The 19,401-nt window shown below is 37.6% G+C and overlaps 1 protein-coding gene across 1 annotated transcript; it reads left to right on the top strand.

The window, feature by feature from the left end:
• Positions 1 to 18,084: 18,084 nt before the first annotated feature.
• LOC107304622 lies at positions 18,085 to 19,360 on the top strand. Its single transcript, XM_015839568.2, has 4 exons — positions 18,085 to 18,202; positions 18,337 to 18,390; positions 18,680 to 18,749; positions 19,018 to 19,360. Exons 1-4 carry the CDS (start codon positions 18,134 to 18,136, stop codon positions 19,065 to 19,067), a joined length of 243 nt encoding a protein of 80 aa, XP_015695054.2. The 5' UTR covers positions 18,085 to 18,133; the 3' UTR covers positions 19,068 to 19,360.
• Positions 19,361 to 19,401: the final 41 nt, after the last annotated feature.

Genomic DNA, 19,401 nt, shown 5'->3' with positions numbered 1-19,401 from the left:
TCTAGAGGTCATAACGAAACCGTTACATTGTTTATTGTCTAGCCTTACACCGGCACGATGTGTGTTTTACCCATGCTACTAGCAAAGTAGCGCTACTAGGTAGCGGGCCCATGCTTTAACCTAGTGTCGTAAGGAACCCACCCCAGAATCCCTCACGAGGCATGACACCGTTGTATTGGACAGACTGCCCTCTCAAATCATCACATACCACATGTCATTAATCAATTTTATCATATCACAAACCATGGGAAGTTTCGATAAATTCCCAAAACGCAGTAACCCATATCCTTCGGCCTACCAAGATGAAAGACTAAACTCTAAACAACTTAATAGGTTAAGGCCAGCCCATACTTAGCACATATGGTTTGTATTATTTTTATTAGTTGGTGACATAGAGTGATGTCCTTAAACGACTCGGGCGAACGCCTCTATCGGTGTACAACTACCACCATATGTAACCACTCGCCGCCCAAGTCTAAAAACAAGTTATCTCTATTTTCAATTCGCAATACTCACACATTTAAAATTATGTCCAGTAGCATCAAAATAACATTTTTCACATATAACATTTATCAAAATAAGTAATTTGCAAGGCGGTAACCGAATATAAGCATATAGCGGCAATATAAGCATAGTATAATCCCAAAGAATACAATAGTTGCATTCAAAAGCATCCTAGGGTTACAACCAGCAAGTATTCAATATTTCAAGGTGGATTATGCAGCAATTGGGTCATATCTACCATTCCCACATTTATATAATTTCTTTTTACCAAAATTAATAGGAGCGAACGTATGTATGTTTGCAATAGAATTATTTAGCCTAATAAAACATAGGATCAATATGGTCAAAGGAGAGGCAAACTTGCCTTCGTCTGTAAACCGATGAACCTGGTCGTCGACGAACTCACTCTCTTCTTCTTGACGTATTCTTCCTCTATGCAAAATACGCGTATACGATAAATACAAAAATGCATAAAAACCAAAAAAGCATGAAACTTATGCAGTGAGTGTGTGCTGACCTCAGGTGGTCTCTGGTGAAGAAATTTTTATTTTGTCACTTTGTTTTACAGAGATATGCATTAAAAAGTCTAAAAATGGCTAAGTTTTATTAAGCAACATTTTTGTACAAAAGTGAACAAAATTCCTTTTACAAAGTTATAGAGCATGATTTTAGAAAGTCAACAAAAGTGGTTTCGTAATTTTTAGAGCTATATTCAATTTGTTATGGATTTAACAAGTACTAGACAACATTTAGGGCAAAATAAAAATAAAGGAAAAGTTTGTACATAAAGTACCAAGTTTATATATATATATATATATATTTCAAAATATTTCACAACTTTATGAATCTAACAAAACTGGTTTCATAATTTTTGAAGTTAAAATGAATTTTCTAGGCATTTTTGAAGTTCTGCTCAATTTCAGCACTTACTGAAAACAATTTTCATTAAGATCCCTTGGACTTCTTGGATATTACAGAACAGTCCAAGCTACAGTGCTCTGAGTCTTGGTTGTTTTACAAAATAGGCCCTAGCTTTAGTCAAATTCTCCACAAGAGGTCCCTAGTCGGACTCACACAAGGAGCAGCCATGCCTGGCTCGATCTAGGGCTCGCCGACGGCGAACCGAAGCTCGGATGGGGTCGTGATCAACAGAGAGAATATAGAGGAGGTCAAGGCAAATCTATAGGTGGTCGTGGCGACGACGACGGTGGCCTGTGCAGCACCGACGATGGCGGCGAGCGGCGGCGGTCGGTTGGGCGGCGCTGCATGTTGCTATATTTGATTGATTCGGCTAGTATGATGCATGAAATGGGTACCTAGAGGTTCCAGGGAGCTTATGACATGGCTGGCCGAGGCGGAAAAGCTTCGACGATGGTGAGGGCAGCAGAGACGGTGTTATGCCCGATGTGAAGGATGTCGGAGAGGCGGCGGGCTCGGCGGTGTTTTGTCTGAGCACAAGGGTAAAATGGGTTCACTGAGGGATGATAAGAAAGATGACGCGAACGGTTTCTCGTGAGACTCACTAGAGGGAGATTAATGGTGATGTGGGCTCACCGGCGTCGATATGGGCGCTCGCGTTCCGGTCGTCCCAAGGGACTTCCTTCCCTGAGTTCGCTTGGAACGTGAAGAGGCGAGGTAGGAGAGCCTGTTGGTGCAAGGGTAGGTTTAAAGGTGGAGTTTGGACGCGGTGCCCGTGAGCTCGATCTATGGCCTTAACTCTATTCCTCCGTTCTTGAGCAGTGCGACGATGGAACGGGACGGCTCGGCGTGTTAGGAGCTTTGCTTTGTGTTGGGAAGAGTAATGGAGGAGGAGATTTGGTCTAGGCGCGGAGATTTGGTCGGAACGACTTCGTCTACTCTCAATGGAGCAGTACTCGCGTGGCGATTGGGGAGGACGGCGCGAGGTGGACGATGGGTAGGGAGACACGGTGTCTAGACCCACCTGCAGCGACTGCTAACGTCATTGCTTCGCGGAGAAGGCCTGGCTTGGTGTGGTGGGAAGCTAAGGGGTGCTGCTCTACACTCCAAAGAAGACGCACGCCATGTTTTCGACGAAATGCCTACAAGGACAGGGAGAGGGAGAGAAGGTTGCTGGTGCACTCATGGTTTTTCTTGGGCTTCCATTGGGCATAGGGAGCGGTGGATGCTGTGAGGAGAGAGTAGGAGGCTGTCATGTGGGTCCCAGGGGGTGTGGAGTCCACTTGTCAGTGAAAGAAATTCGAAGGCAGTCTTGAAGTCTGTTAAGAAGGGTTGTCTGGCAAGGATCTTTGGAGGAGATTCATGGTGGAGTTTGTGCAGCAAGAAACCTGGGCTAGGTATCCTCTTGGTCGCGAGTGAAGTGGACAGTAAATGTGCTGAAGTGGTTTGGGTTAGAAGTCTCTGGTTTAGGCTTGATGGAGTGATGAACATGGCTTGATAGTATTGGTTAGGCAGTAGTTGACAGTGCAATTAGCAGCTGATTAGATTTTTGAAGGGAGAGAAGAAAGGGTTAGAGAGTGATCCAGTGTGTGCCACTCCTTTGGGTGTTAGAAGAAAGTTAGTAGAAGACTTTGGCTGAATACAAACTTCAAAAAGAGGTTTTGAAATAAATTTTACAGAGTGAGAAAGTTTGAATCTGCTAAGCAGTTTTCAGGATTTTGGAGAGATTAAAATAGATCGAGTTAGCAAACCGTAGTGAAAAATTATGAAAATTTGTGGGTTGATTTCTGACATATCAAGGTATTTTTGAGAATTTTTGTAAAATTTTTGGATGCATATAATTACCAGATTAATTGTTTTTGTGACTTAGGCCTATCATTGCATATGATGATGAGATGATGAAGATACAAAAACAATTAAAATCACTCCACAACCACATGATGCATTTAAGTTAAATTTAGTTCTCAGGTTTACAGGCTTGGGTATATTACATAAATTCTGTAAAGTCACATAAACTTTAATCAAACAGGGCAAAACTACACATATTTAAGATGATGTTGTATCCCAAAAGTATATTTTAGCACCAAATTTATGCTAAAATACATATATATTTAAGGCATAATATCACGAAACTGCACATCTAATAAATGTCGTTATCATAAAGTGAATTGCTAACTTTCGTGTAACAAAAAATTGGATCTTTCCTGTCAAATCCTTTACCATTGGATGCCTGCCACAAGTGTGCTATGACTCTAGCAAGATTGTAGTAAAGTTAGGGTTTAGGCTTCCAGGTTAGGAGAGGGGAAGGGGAGAGGGATAAGTTCTCAGGCTTATATGGATGATCAAGGAAGTTTGTAGTCCGGTAGTGGGTGGCAACAAGGCCACAAGGTTAGGGATTGTTGTGGGCTAGAGGTAGGACCATCGAGATCTTGACCAGCTAGGAAGAGGCAATCAGAGATGCCAACTTGGGGAGGAGTAGGGAAGAAGAAAGATCGAAAAAGTTTCTATCTTCTACAATGAATTAGGCACATTCTATGTTTTTGCTAAGAGATTAAAAAATTTAAATTAAATTTTGTAAACAAATACTTTGGTCAAACATTGCAAAATTATGTTGAATCACATAATTATAGATTTAACATTAAATTTATTTCAAAACTATATATTTAAGGGAGGGACTACCAAGTAAACATTCCATACAAAATCCCTCTTGAAATCTTTCAAATGTAACTATTGTATAATTGAAATGTGATTACACTATAACTTAAGTGTAACACCAATATAATTTGTATGTAAATGATGTTTAATTGTAAAAAAGGTTAGCATACCGCTACCCCTTTTTGAGGAAGAGAGGGTGCATGTTCGAGTCCCTTATTGTGTGTGTTGTCTTATGTTCTCCTATCACCACCTTGCATGAATATCGGAATTAGGGGTCCAAAATTCGATAGGTTTGCTAAACAATTTATGTTGAAAGAGATATGGCTATTCTGTTCATTCAAAGCAAGCATTACAGAACTACACATCTAGTAATGGAGTTATCATAAAACCACATGTTTACTTCTTTGGAGATGTTCGTGAGAACTTTAGAGTTTTATCTATTATTGTTCTTCCTACTCCTTTATACATGGTCCACATAAATGTATGTGTTGTGTTATTTTTTCCTATCACTGCTTGTGTGAATCTTGCAGTTATGGGTAAAAAATCGACATATTTGCTAAATAATTTGTGTTGAACGATATATGGCTACTCTATATGTTCAAAGCACGACATCACAATAAAACACATCTAATAATGGAGTTATCATAAAATCATATTTTTTACTCCTTTCGAGTTGTTCGTGAGAACATTAGAGTCTTAGTATCTATTATTGTTCCTCCTACTCCTTTACACATGATCCACGTAAATGTGTAATCTAGGTCAATTAGAGTAACTCTGAAGGAGCAGGAATACGATCATATGTGGTCGCCATCCTCGAGGTCTTTTACATGAATAGGGATATAAGATCATACCACCAGTAGAATACCCTGAAAACACATCGTGTTAGTTCACTTATGAAGGCATGGACCCAAGGCAGGCACCTTGATAACTCCAAAGCTTCCAAGCTATTCACCCATGCAAAATGGTATGTCAGGGCATAATCCAAATCATGTGCCATGTCAAGTTCTCAACTATTAGCTCCCAATGAACTCATTTGGATTGTCTAAAGCTGCTTTCGAAGGAGCTCTTTCTCAAGTTCTATTTTCCTTATTTTCTGCATGCGCATGGATCACTTGTTGATTTTGTTGCAAAAAGTTAATAGAAAAGTTGTTTTATAAAAACATATCGATTCATTTTTAACTTAGATACTACTAAATTAATCATGTATAATTTACCATTCCGTTTTAGGTACCCAGGGTCAGTCCTAACCTTTTAGAGCCCCGGTGCAAAACTAAACATAGAAACCTTAACATTTAAATCGCATTTAGAAATAATATAGAAAACATTGTATGTTACCTTAATAAAAATTAGGGGGGCTAAGATTTTTTCACCGCTTGACCCCTCCAAGGGTCGTCCCTGTACGTACCGTGGGAGAGGATTCCCAACCCTCCTCAAACGAAGACCCTGCCCCAACTCCCACCCATAACTAGTACTATAACAGTGCTAACGCTACAACTTAATATAGTAATGCAAATTAGATATAATAAAATCTTTCAAATGCAATTATATAAACCAAACATTCGAAGTGGTTTGTCTATCAAGAATTTGTTAATATGATTATTATTTTAATAAACTCTGATAAAATAGTAGCAAATCACTAATTAAAAGTGACTATTGTAGATTTGCATATTCAACTATAGGTTGCACATATTGCAATTACAAGTTTTCAAGGCTGCGCGTTAATTCCAGACCTTGCAACACCAAGTTAATACACTAAGTTTAGAAACATTACAACAACAAATTGATACACTAATTTTAGAATAACTACAAGATCAAATTCACACATTGCAATGATAATTTTAATTAAATAAATTATTAGCCTTATCTAATATTAGATTTTTTTAAAAAATAAATGTACTAAACCTGAAGAGAAAATATTTTCACCATCTGAATCTTTTGGTCGCGCCACTCCTGCCTAGCATGCCAAGACAACAATGCCACACAAAGTAGTTGGCGTGATAGCGTTGTCTTCCACGCTAGTGGTGGTGGCGTCACAAATTTTTTTGCCACACCAGGAGGGGTCGTGTGGCCACAAAATTTCAAGACTTAGTAATAAAATTATTTATTATTTTTTAAAAAATAAAAATCCTAATATTAATACGAAGTTTAAACTCTATAAAAATAAATTTAATAAAAACCACTTTATACAAACACGAGTTACATCACATACAACTTTCCTGCTTCTTATAATAAATAAAATTTTGTTAACGTTGGTCTATATATTAAGGAACAAAACAACGTGCATCTCTCAGATAACACACAATTCAAAGTCTAAATTTGTTATGAGTTTTAAAACAAATTTCATCATGTCTTCCTATATTACATAAAGAAATCTAAATCAAATATTAATCACACGAGTTGTTTATAGTTTTAAAAAAATATGATAGTTTTTAGGAAAAATTTGCTACAGGGCATTGAAAAAACGTGTAATTAGACGGTAGACATTGAGAGATTACGATTTTGCTATAGGGCACCACAAAAATATGGTAATTAGCTGGTAGACACTCCGGCTATTATTTTATTAATTTCAGAGTAAAAAATTTTTAAAATGGCGAGATTGCCCTTGGTGATTGGTTCGTCGTCACCCTTGCCGCAGCTGGGTCGCTGCTACCGCCGTATGCTTAGTCACCCTGTAGGCTAGGGTCCGGGTGCACTGCGGCGCCGAGACCGACTGGGTCTGGTTCGACCGGACATAGTCGGCATAACAGGTTGGCCACCAAAGGCAATCTTGTTATTTTTACTCTAAAATTAATAAAATAATGGGCGGAGTGTCTACGAGCTAATTACCATATTTTTGTGGTGCCCTACAGCAAATTCGTGATCTTATAGTGTCCATTGGCTAATTACACGTTTTTCGATGCCCTGTAGCAAATTTTGCCTAGTTTTTAACAAAGTAAAATTACTAATAATATTTTTCATTGGTTGTGTTTTCAATTTGTTATTATCAGAAGGTGCATATATGTCATTAAAAGATATTCTACATCAATGCATCATTTAATAGATCAAGAAATTTACTTATTTCATATGAAAACATTGGTGCTAACAAAATATTTTTGGAACAACATATACTCATTCCTATTTATCAGAGACTTATCTCTGATGTTATTGTTAGTGGCTTGACTATTTGAAGGTCCAGTAATAGTGGGTAGAGCCTTGATAGATCTTATGTTTACCACAACTGTGGCATGATGTTGAACACGAACTTCATTGTCTTGATGTCATTGTCGGTCCAATGGCGTGATTAAAAAATTGTGATTGAACTTTGATACTAAAGATATACATTGCATATTCGTAGAAACTTTATAATTAAAAGGTTATATATTTATCCTTAAAGTCTAATATGTCAAAAGTGTTTCTAATTGGAAGAATATTTTCTAACATATGAAAACTTTATAATTGGTGAGATAATTAACTAATTTTTTTTAAAAAAATCTCTGATATATGGAAAGTATGCATATAGAGTCGTGGAGTTTGTCCTAGCCGTCTAATCTTATAAAGATGAATTTAGCCGTTGGATTTGAAGAATGATGAATGAAGGAGGTAGAATGATTAAAACTTGTTTGTGCACTACATAGTATAAATCCACATGGTCAAATTTTTTCTACCCTATAGTGAACTAACTGGTTTTACTCATTCTTTATGCTTCATTCACCATTCTTTAAATTTGATAGTTAAAATCATCTTCGTAAGATCAGATGGCTAGGACAGGCTCCACCTCTCCTTATGCAAACTTTTCATATATTAGAGACTTTCTAAATTAGAAATTATCTTACCAATTATAAAGTTTTCATATGTTAAAAATTATCTTTCCAATTAGAAACAAGGCAAACACTTTCTATATATTAGAGACTTTATATAAACATAAATGTATAAACTTTTCAATCATAAAATTTTTATAAATATGCATTGTATACCTTTAGAATCGAAGTTCAATCATAACATTGGTGCGACAGGTGTTGTAGCACAAGTTGGCATGAAACATAGTTGGAACACCAAAAATGCTACCAAGACAATGTAGTTCGTGTTTGCCACCATGTCATAGTTGCGCTAATCATAACATCGATCAAGTCTCTACACCACACTATTGTTGATGACCAAATATTCAAATCACTAACAACAATATTATAGATAAATCGCTTGGAGCTTGCGATATAGCCCATCCACTTTGTGAACAGTACAATGGCCCAATTGGCCACACTGCCAGGGGACAGAGCTATCAACGGGCCGGGCCGGTACGTAGTCATAGACAATATGTCAAACGGTATTATTTTATGCTTAATGGTTTTTTAGAAAAAAATACAATTATATGCTTACGTTGATTGGTGTAGTTTGGACATGAAAATGCATATGCTCTGGGTATATTAGAGTAGCTATGAAAAGTTGCATTTACAATCGTGCTTTACTTATTAAAAGTTCTAGGTGATAAGTAAGCATTAGATGATCATTGGGTGAGTATGATGGATTTGTGCATGTGCAGCTGGCCGGTTTACGATCTCTACTGCAGCTGGGTTATTTACTGATCATTGGATTAATGTGATGGATTTGTTGTCTTCCTCAGATCACATGGAATCTTGCTCTTGCAACTGCATGATTGTTAATAGCTACCAATGCTCTCCACTGACATGTACTCTTTTTGACCAATGTTGTCTGAAGGATATATTAATTTATATGTAACCAACTTGGACAAGGTGGGTAAACACTCTGGCAGAAAAGAACGCATGCATGTTGCTAAAAAAGCCAACATTGGAAGAAATATTCCCTTATAAATAAACCATTTGTCCGAGATTTCCATCACATATTATAAGCATTTATAGGATTCAAATCATGTACGGATGTCTAGCACTACTTATTATATACTCGTACCAACCACTTTCCATTCATATTTTTCCAGTATTACCTCTATCTATGTTCACACCTTCGTTTATTTTATATTTATTAAAGGAGCATCAAAACATTTTCTTCTTAATATTAATCTATGCTAAACAATACATAAATACTTATATTTTATAACACAAAAGGACTATTTGACATTTAGAAAACTTTTAAAATTAGAATAATCAATTTATATTAGAATAAGCTTATGGCAGTACTTTTTGCACCAAACTATTTCTGCATATACCAGACCTTTTTTTTTCTAAGCTAAGCATGTGAGAAATTGTTGACAGTCGAAATTTTCAAAGCTCGACCAAATCTTGTCCTAAATATGTTTATAAATATATCTTAAAAACTAATCATGAAAAATTTACAAATAATGGATCAAGAAATTGCTATTGAGACCTAGCTATGGTTGCGCACTGGGAAGCGAGCGTTATGTATATGTGTCATTAATTATTTGTAATTCTTTTCGGTTACGTGGACAACGCACATGTATGTGCACGTATACATGCCAGCGACAGCGAGTGCATCGATTTCTTTGTTTATATAGTTTAAATTTTGAACGCGAACTAATTTTGATGCAAATGGAGTATTAAATAAGAACCAAAACGATACCGTCCAAAGATTAATTAACTTCAATCTTATTGCACCATGAAGAAGAACTATATATGAAACTATGTTTTAATACAAGAACAAAGTTGTTTTTCTCTTATCCACGAATGGATAAACTTGAATGAAACGATTCTAAAACGCCTTATACAAAACTTCTCTTTAATGAGGAGGGCTATAAATTTAGGCCCTATTTGATACTGCTACTCCAAGTTTTTTTTTTTTTGGAAGTAGAAGGTGCTGGTAGATTAATAAGACTATGAGGTTGTGAAGCTATACATTTTCATATTTTTATTCTAAATAAGAAATTTTAATATACTCTAGTTTGATGAACAAACTCTATTTTTCTTTAAGAATCAAGGAATTTGTGTTATAAATCCGGGAGTTGTCCAGCTCTGGTTGCGCCGATCGATAAGCCATGAAATAAAACTAACCGACCAAAAATAAGTTATAGTTACTCTTACAGGGGAAAAAAATGCCAATGCCAGACTTCGATGAAAATCCTCAAAATCAACTTTTAAAACTATGAAAAACTCAAATGTTGGTTGTTCTTGATAAGCTAACAAGTATACAATGAGAGACAATAGACCATAAGGAGGCAATCCATCTTCGCAGCTTCTTATCCCTTAGTTTTCTGGACACATGTTTTCCGTTATGCTAAATTACATCTTTTGCAAAGAATTTCTATAAGAAAGTTGATTTCAAAAATTATATTAATCTATTTTAAAGTTTTTACAATCAACAATTAATTAAACACAGGCTAATAAGTTACCTTGTTTTTTGGCCACTTGGGGAGGGTACCCCTGCTTCCTAACACAACCTTAATTAGCTATGGTCCTGATTCCTGAAAAGGTTTATTTTGGAAGTATAGGAAGTTTGAGATAGTTATAATATAGCCCATGCAATGCACTCCAAATACTATATGATCTAGTTGCTGTATGAAAAATATTATCAGCACTGCTTTGACTTGTAGGTACATAGAGTGGAGGCAGGAAGATTCTTATCAAAAAAATTGTTTAAACGTCCTAGAGCTTACTCTAATTTAGGTCTGCATGTGAACTGTACGGAGTTCACAAAATTATTTGACTGTTGCGCCCACAAGCACGTGAAATCACTTGGCACACCAATCCCAGTGAAATTGTTACCTGCATGATAGCCTTTTGATATGGTATACAACAATATCCTTCAGCATTATGCAGGCTTAGCCTGTTTATGCCATTCATGCATGGTTTGTTACACATGAACTTGAATTAGCAGTCAGAGGCAGGAGTATATATGATATTGAGATGGCCAGCTGTGTGGCAACTGTATGTACATGCACTGAATACAGCAGAAATACAATTGTATACAACAATTTGATCCATTTGAGGTTCACATTCGCTGGCATATATATGCATGTCTCACCAAGTTCACAGTGGTGATCTAGTGGTTAATTAGGTTTAATTATTTTGATTCTCAGTAGCTTTCTGTTACAGTAGGGCATCAGGGGTGGTATTGTAGGGTTCAATATGGGTGATAAACACTCCATCTTGTAATTCTATCAACAAAATTTTGCCCTCACTGATTTGTTGTCCGATCTAGTTTAAATCCTGCTGCTCAGGTTACTGTCGGTTACTCTCCTACACGACAGTGCGCTTCAATGGTAATTTTTTTTTTGTTGTGGTTATATGAATTTATTCTTGGCAATCCACATATTAAATGTGTGGTGGTGAAAGTGGGTGTGCACCTCCCTTGCAATTGTGGAAAAAGAGCAATGGATTGGAGAAATTGTTGAAAATAAAGATGAAAAATCATATTGATGCTCATAGTTAATATTCTATTGCTAATGACTAGTATACCACTGACATCCTGTCACACACCAGCAATACCTATTATTCTCAAATTTAATTGCATTTTACATTCTAAACCACTTTGCAATGATAGTTAGCTATTTTTTTAATTAACTACTAGCCAAGCACGACTCATGCGTTGCGGTAGTTTTCATCAAATAAGTGTACATGGTAACACTACAAGCTCTGAAATTCAGGATACCTACAAGCAACAAACAGTGTAAATTCAGTCTAAGTCATGTTATTTTCAAGAGTTTTTTACCATCTTTGAAAAAGTATCTCAAGGTACCATACTCTTTAATGTAAAAAGTGTGGAACCTTGAGATATATTATACCTCGAGGTACCAAAAATTTATATTAAAATTTTTGTTACCTTGAGGTATTTTTCAAAAATGATAAAAAAAAACTTAGTTTTCAAACATATGGTTGCATACGTGAAGAATCTTAACTTGTGCAAGCGCAACACACATAGACCAGCATCCAATTAATTATATAATCCACCCACAAAGTACAATATCCTTGTGTATATTAGGTAGGCCTCTTACTGCAAATGAATGGTTAGTTACAAATTAACGAACATGATTAGCAAGAGCCAGAGTCACATCTATATGCTGTGTGCACTGCATGGCAACTGTATAAATAATGTACTGCAGCACAATTGTATATAGTACATCAATTTTAGGTTCACGTTCACTGGTATGGCGTATCAGTTCACAGTATTGAGGACGTCTAAACAATTTTGATTCTCATTAGTAGTGTTAATCTGTTACAACAGGGTGATGTCCCCTACTTTAGGGTTCAACCTAGTGATGCTTCGTTGTACATTTACTAGTTAATAGTTCTCTCGATCGGTTTTAAAATCGTCTGATCAATGTTCAAATCCTATTGCCTGAAATTACACACACATAGTGCGCTTCAGTGGTAATTTTTGGGTCCAATTTAAGTGTGACTTGTAATTTCCAAAAAAAGAATCAATGGGTTGGAAATTCGTACAGATATATTACATTTCTTTTGCTCCCCCACAATTTTCCTATGTCATTCTCATAATCATTGGATGGCTAATTATTATGAGCTTTTTTATCATCATTAGAAAAGTATACAAATGTACTACTCTTTTAGTGTAAAATGTATGGTATATTGAGATACCAAAATTTTGTATTAAAATTCTTGGTATCTTGAGATATTTTTTAAGGATGAAAATAAAAAACCTAATTATTATATATCACTGATGTCCTGTTCCACACCAGCAACACCTATTATTCTCAAATTCAATGGTGTTCCCCACGCACACTTTGCAATGATGATCAGCTAATTTTCTATTGCCCAACTTCCTTAGAAACATGTATTCCACACAAGATCCTATGTACTCCCTCCACTTCACATAGCTTCATAATGTAACTTTCTAGCCTTATCTAGATTTATATAGATGCTAATAAATCTAGACATATGTATAAATTATATATATTCATCAAAGGATAAATCTAGATAAGACTAGAAAGTCTTGCAATATAAAACAGAGGTAGTAAGTAACAAATATACAACAATTGAAGTATGAAACTCTCCTTGCAACAATCCACAGGTCAAATTTTGAAGGGCGTAGAGAGAGAGAGAGAAGCAGATCATCACCAAACGCATAGTGATGTATATTACAAATCCATCTATGTTTTAGTCCACAAATAAGTAGAACAAATGCGAGATTTATTCTTGTCAGTGTGTGTAACATTGTTCTTTTTATAAAATTACTCCTTCCAAGCACGGCATTGCATCTGGTTCGTGTATGTATATTACAAATCCGTCCATTTTAAAAAAATTAAACAACATCATTCATTTATTATGTTTACATTTGATTCATTAAAATTATATATATGTTTTGCTTAGATTTGTTTAGAAACATTTTCATAATATCAAGCTTATCAGATTTTACAAATAAACTAGTGATCAAAGATGTATTTTTTAGACATGTCAATGTACAAAAAGAACATGTTTTAGTGATCTGAATATCGATGGAATAACGTGAAGCTTGTTCTTGGCAAGCCCCCTTAGCAGCCACCCATTAAAAAGTATGTAAAGTGACCACAAGCTAGAAATCAATTGATGAGACAGTGCATTGTGCATTTGTGACATTGGTCGGTTTGCTTTGCTCGAGCTATTCTAAGTTATCTCCAGGTCATACTGTTCACAAGAGGACAATGTACAGCCGGCCTGGAAGTTTTTAGTTACAGCATTGACCATGTCAAAGGGAAGGAACAAAGCAGACGCTTCGTTTTCACAAGACACTTCTGCTGCATTCTTGTTGCTTTCTTTCCAGCAAGAATTGGACCATGGAGGAGTTTTCCAAGTTCACTCTGCTTTTTAATGGCTGCTGATGTTTGATTGATTCTTATGATGTATGCAGACCACATAGTCAACAATCAAGTTGATTTTTTTCCCCTAAATTTTGAAATTTCAACATTCCAGTGCTTGATACAAATAAGAAGTTAAGAATACAAATAACCGAATGAAAAATGAGGCTAAAAGAACTGACCATATTAACCTTTCGAGCATGTAAAAGAGGATTGTCATCTGTTCCATCGTCATCAGGATCTTGAGTTTTCATCCCGTGTCTTCAGCCCAAGTTGCTCCGCACATGACCCATGTAGTCATAAACTATTCAGAGCTGCTCTATAAAAGACGGAGCAAGTAATGAAGTTGAAGAAGCATTCAGACGAAGTGAGGCAAAGAACAGGAGGACATGGCATGGTATTGACTTGGCTCATCTCAGCAACAGCAGACTGCATGCAGCGCTGGAGGTGAGCCGAGCCAATATCACTTCGTGTCCTCTTTTGTTCTGTAACAGCTGCAAAACTGTAAGTTGTCTTACTAAGAAATCTTCTTGTTTTGTTGGAATTCCTTCCATGGTTTCTACTTGCATGATGTGCAACTCCTATAAGAAAGGGGGAAAAAGAGTGACATATAGTGATTCTTGCTGGATAGGTAGTTAAATCATACACAAAGGAATGGTGTTTTCTTTTGTTCAAATAATATATTTTTGTGTTTTCAATTTCAAGCATTGCTTTCTTGGTTTGGTTAGTTCTCCACCGTAGGACTTCAAAGGCATTCATATTTTTGTTGTTGATCCAGAGTATATTATGTAAGGAATAGCAATCGATTTGAACATATTCTTCTGAGATCAATGGAAGAGAAAAGAAAAGGAGGGACACAACAGTTGTTTGATAAATCATATGATATGATGATTAGTCAGTTCTCCACTGTTTCGAAATTCGTACCATACCTTTCCTCTTTCCTTTTGAAAGGACCAAGGTCAGACCACCCTTTCCTCTTTCCTTTTGAAAGGACCAAGGTCAGACCACCCTGCTCAAAAGAGCTGAAAACACATTCCACAATACCTACAATTTTTTTGCAGATAAATAGAATGAATTAGTTCCATAATGATATGTACTACTGCAATGGCAGCAAATTCCGGAAGGCCTGCAGTTCATTGTAAGCAATAGAATGAATTAGGTTCACCTTGTTTGCAAATCCAGGCTATTCACAGGAAATTTATTGCAAGCAAAAGAGCTGAAGAACCTCAACGTAGAAGGTGTTTCTTTTATCTTTCTCGAAAATGCAGGAGAGCTGCATTTCATTTCAATAATAAGGAGTACAAAGAAAAAAGGAGGAAGGGAACCCCCCCTCCCCAACAACCAAGACACACGCCAAACAACTCCCTGCAGTATATAGACAATTGGGGTCAACCTTTCACTGAGGAACTTTTGGAGTGCGTGTGCCCCAGCAAGACACCACATGCTACTCTCATTTGAAACTGTTTGCAAAACTAACGCAGCATTAGGAGTGTAGGTGGTGTTTCTGAAAATTTGAAATCCAGGCAACCCCTAGGCCAGAAAAAGTGTATGGTATTTCATGTGTACTCCACCATAGTAGAGGACTAGCGAATGTTGACTTGCATTCTTTGCTTCGAAAGTTTGTGTGCCAAAGCTTCTGATTGAAGTTTGTATCACACTGACACCAGATGTAATTGCCTATAATACATACCAGTTCAGATTTTCACAGGTTTCTAACCATAAGAATACTTCACTCCTTTCTTTTGGCATAAAAAAAAACTGTTTTTCAATATATAGTATGAAGCGTGGATTGTAATTGTAGTTTGCAGAAAACATATGAAATATATTCAACGAAGAAATTAATGTATGTGGTGACAGGAAAAAAAATAAACACCACATTTAGTATTAGTCCAAGTAAAAGTAATGCACAACTCATAGCTTCTAACTTCTACAACAAAGGTAAAAGAAACAGATAGCACAAATAAAATTAAAATTGATGAATGAAATAAAGACTGGCATCACTCAACCTGTGACCTTCATTTTGTCTATGTAATTAGAGAGTTAACATACAAGTTCAGCATTATCACTGAAAACTAAAAACATTAGCATCTGCATTTATTAGGACATGAATAATGAAAAAATATTCACAGAAAAAGGTATATCCATAATAGTTTTATCAAGATACACCTTAAAATGTCAGATCATGGCTACACTCACTTTGGATTTTTGTTTTTTTTTTAAAAAAAAAACAGGAAGCCAAATTGAATCTTTTTCTTAGCAGGTGGGCAAATCTGGTTTGAGTCTCACAATTACTTCTGTATGTTTGTGCAATATATTCATAAGTTTCAATCTCGTGGGTCTGACACAAATCACACAATGCATCATAACAAGAACATCGTGATGTCCAGCCCTATCCTGCCAGTTAGCCCCTCCCTCTCTCCATTGCATGCAAATATAACAGGTGTAACTAGCTTCTAAAACATGGTAGGTATTGCTTTACAGCTCGGTGTCGAACTATTGATGTCATGGTGCTTGGAATGACTGGCCGATCAGATCTGCACTCTGCATGGCCTTCCTGAGTACAGAATCAATCAGGTCTCAATTGTTCCCTTTAATAGAACTATAGTAAACTAAACAACCCTTTGGTCCCCATACAGCTTTCGCTATACTATGATATTAACACTATGCAATAAAGTATACTCCCTTAGCCAAATCTTCCAAATTTTTTTAAGGATGGTTGCATTATCCAATATCACCATTTTAGCAGATTCTGACACTCTGACTAGCACATAGGAATGGACGTTTGGGTAGCAGAATCAGCACTAACCTAGTATGCATCCTTTTGCTTCCAAAAAAAAAGCCACATCCCTCTGCTAGCATCCTGATGAGAAAAAACGGATCCTGTGGAGGTTCTTATGTGCCTTCAGTCTTTAGTTCCAGCCCCTCCTGCACTTATGCAGACAAGAACCTCCACAGATAATTTCTTCCCATTTCATGATGAGGTTTTTAGATTCAGTGCGGATCATGGCACAAATCCGCGGCATGTATGCGCAAACTGCAAAACAGTGGAAGTTAACAAGCAATCTCGCAACCTATTTCGACTGGGGTACGGAGTATTTCCAATACAAAAGAAGCGCCTCCCCCCCCCCCACTCCATGGCTTCCTTCCCCTCACTCACCGTGGGAGGCCTGTCGGAGGGGGTTCTCCGTTCTGGTGCTCGCCCTAGCTTGTGTGAGGGCGTTGTCGCTGTGGGTTGCTCGCTCAGATGACATCGTCTGGCTTACGAGCGGCCAGGAGTGGTGGTCGGTCCGTCGGTGCCGGTGCGGGGAGAGAGAGAACGCCGCCGCGACCCGACACCGGCGACTCGGAGAATTTTTTGAATTTTGAATTTTATTTATTAAATAATTTACAAATTTAATTTTGTATTTCAAAAAATCACAAAACTAACCTTCTGCCATCCTCTGGGAGGGCGGAAAGGTGATATGGCAAACGGCCACTCAGTCACGACGAACCGCCAGAAACGGCGGCATGGCAAATTTTACATTTAGGCCCTTTCCGCCCTCTGTAAGCGCGGGAAAGACCTAACGCAAAATTTGTCGTACCACCCAGTAATTTTTTGATTGAACCACGGTTAGATATGTATATGTATAACGTATGTAATTGTTAGATCACAAATAGTCTTTGGTTCAGTGGATACTAACTCTCTCTTCTATTTAGAAGACCCAAGGTTGAATCCTCATAAGAGCATATTTTCTTCCTATTTTTACTAGCCCGATAGACTTAACCTTTAGTCTCCTGGATAGAAGAGTGGGACAACGATCACTGAGCTATAATAGTAATTATGATCAAACAATTACATATGTTGTATATATACGTATCTAACCGCGGTTCAATTAAAAAATTCTCGTTTCAATAGAAAAATTCCCGGACGGCACATCAAATTTTGTATTTAGGTCCTTTCCGTTCAGAAAGGGCCTAAATATAAAATTTGTTGTGCCACCGTTTGGGGCTGTTCGTTGTGACCGAGTGACCGTTTGCCACGTCACCTTTCCGTCCTTCTAGAGGGCGGCAGGAGGATAGTTTCATGATTTTTTGAAATACAAAATTAAATTGGTAAATTATTTAATAAATAAAATTTAAAATTCAAAAAATTCCGACTCGGAGGCGCGGAGGCGCCGCCGGCCGCCGCGCCGGGAGGGATCGGTTTTGCAGAAGCGAAAAGCGATCGTGGGCCGCTCTTTCCAATCCTGGGCCTTTGCTGGGCTGCAAGCGAATCGGGCCTTGAGCCGCACTCACGCGTCGAAGTCCTTGCCTTCTCCAATCTCTAGTGATTATCAAAGAGAGAGAGAGAGAGGGTTTCTCTGAGAGCGCAGATAGACAGCAATGGCGACTGCGGCGGCGCCGGCACCGGCGGCGAAGGAGGCGGACAAGAAGGTGCAGCTGATGAAAGAGGTATTACCGTATCAGCGATCTCACTGCCCTTTTTCCCCTCCCGTAATCGGTTCCTGTTCGTGCGATTTGGTTCGTGAGGCTAAATTTCATTTTTTTTCCCCTGCTTGGATTGAAACTGGTTTGGATCCGTGAAGGTTAGGGCGCACGAGGTGGCGATCGGTGAGCTCAACAACCTGCCTCCCTCCCGGGTTAGCGTCTCCCTCCTCTTCCCAACTGCACCTCCCTATCCACTTTTACTTGCATGCCGCTACACCAGTTAGAGCAAATGTCACAGAGCTCTTCACCAATTAGGGCAAGATTTTGCCGGTGGTCGTTCAGCATTGATGCTGGATGAGACTGATAGCAGATTGATGTTGGCGTTTGTGCTGCTCTGAAATTCATCATTAGCTGTTGTTCTTGCTACATCAAACTGGCAAGTTATTTATATGTTGGTATGTATCCTGGCTCTGAAATCATGCTGTTCTTGGATCGGTGCAGGCCGTGTACCAGAAGACTGGCAACCTCTTCTTCGGCAAGAGCGTCAAGTCGGCGGTCGCGTCGGAGCAGAGTACGGTCTAAGTTCATCGCTCATTTGCGAAATAGCATATTTGCAAACAAAAAATTATTCTCAGTGATCTAAAAGACAAGAATGGAAAATAATTTTTTGTGAAAATAAAAACTTAAATCAACTCCAAATTTAAGATTAAAAATTTAAATTTTGAGTTATAAGTATAAGTAGAAACGAAAGAACGGATAATCATCATTGTTTCCTGTAGCTAATGCCAACTATTTGCTGTTGCTAACAATGCTTCTGCCTTCTGGTTCCTGCTTCATAGAGCAACTCGACGCGTCGAAAGCTCGGCTGCAGAAGCTGGATCAGGCCTGAAAAATCATTGCTACCATTGAACTTCTCAACATGCTGCTGCATGCCTGCATCAATCTTTGCCTACAGATTTGATTATGATTCCTGTGCTAGGAGGATCTTGCTCTGATGTAGTAATTCTGGCCAGCTTTATCTGGGATCACACCACGTGACAATGTAAATTTTTGGTGTTGCTGACCAAACCAAGCTTGCTAGAGAGAATAATCAGATAAAGTAGGGTGATCTCTATCGATGTCATATTGCCATCAGGCTTGTTGCTACCTTATCAGAGCACAGTAATCCTTTGATGAAACTTGAAGATGGATTGGAAACATAAATGTATGTGATCATGCTGTGC

This window comes from Oryza brachyantha, chromosome 7, assembly GCF_000231095.2.
Source record: "Oryza brachyantha chromosome 7, ObraRS2, whole genome shotgun sequence".
In the NCBI taxonomy this organism is placed as follows: Eukaryota; Viridiplantae; Streptophyta; class Magnoliopsida; order Poales; family Poaceae; genus Oryza; species Oryza brachyantha.
The sequence above is the reverse complement of the archived record's forward strand: the minus strand, read 5'-3'. Positions and strand labels throughout refer to the sequence as shown.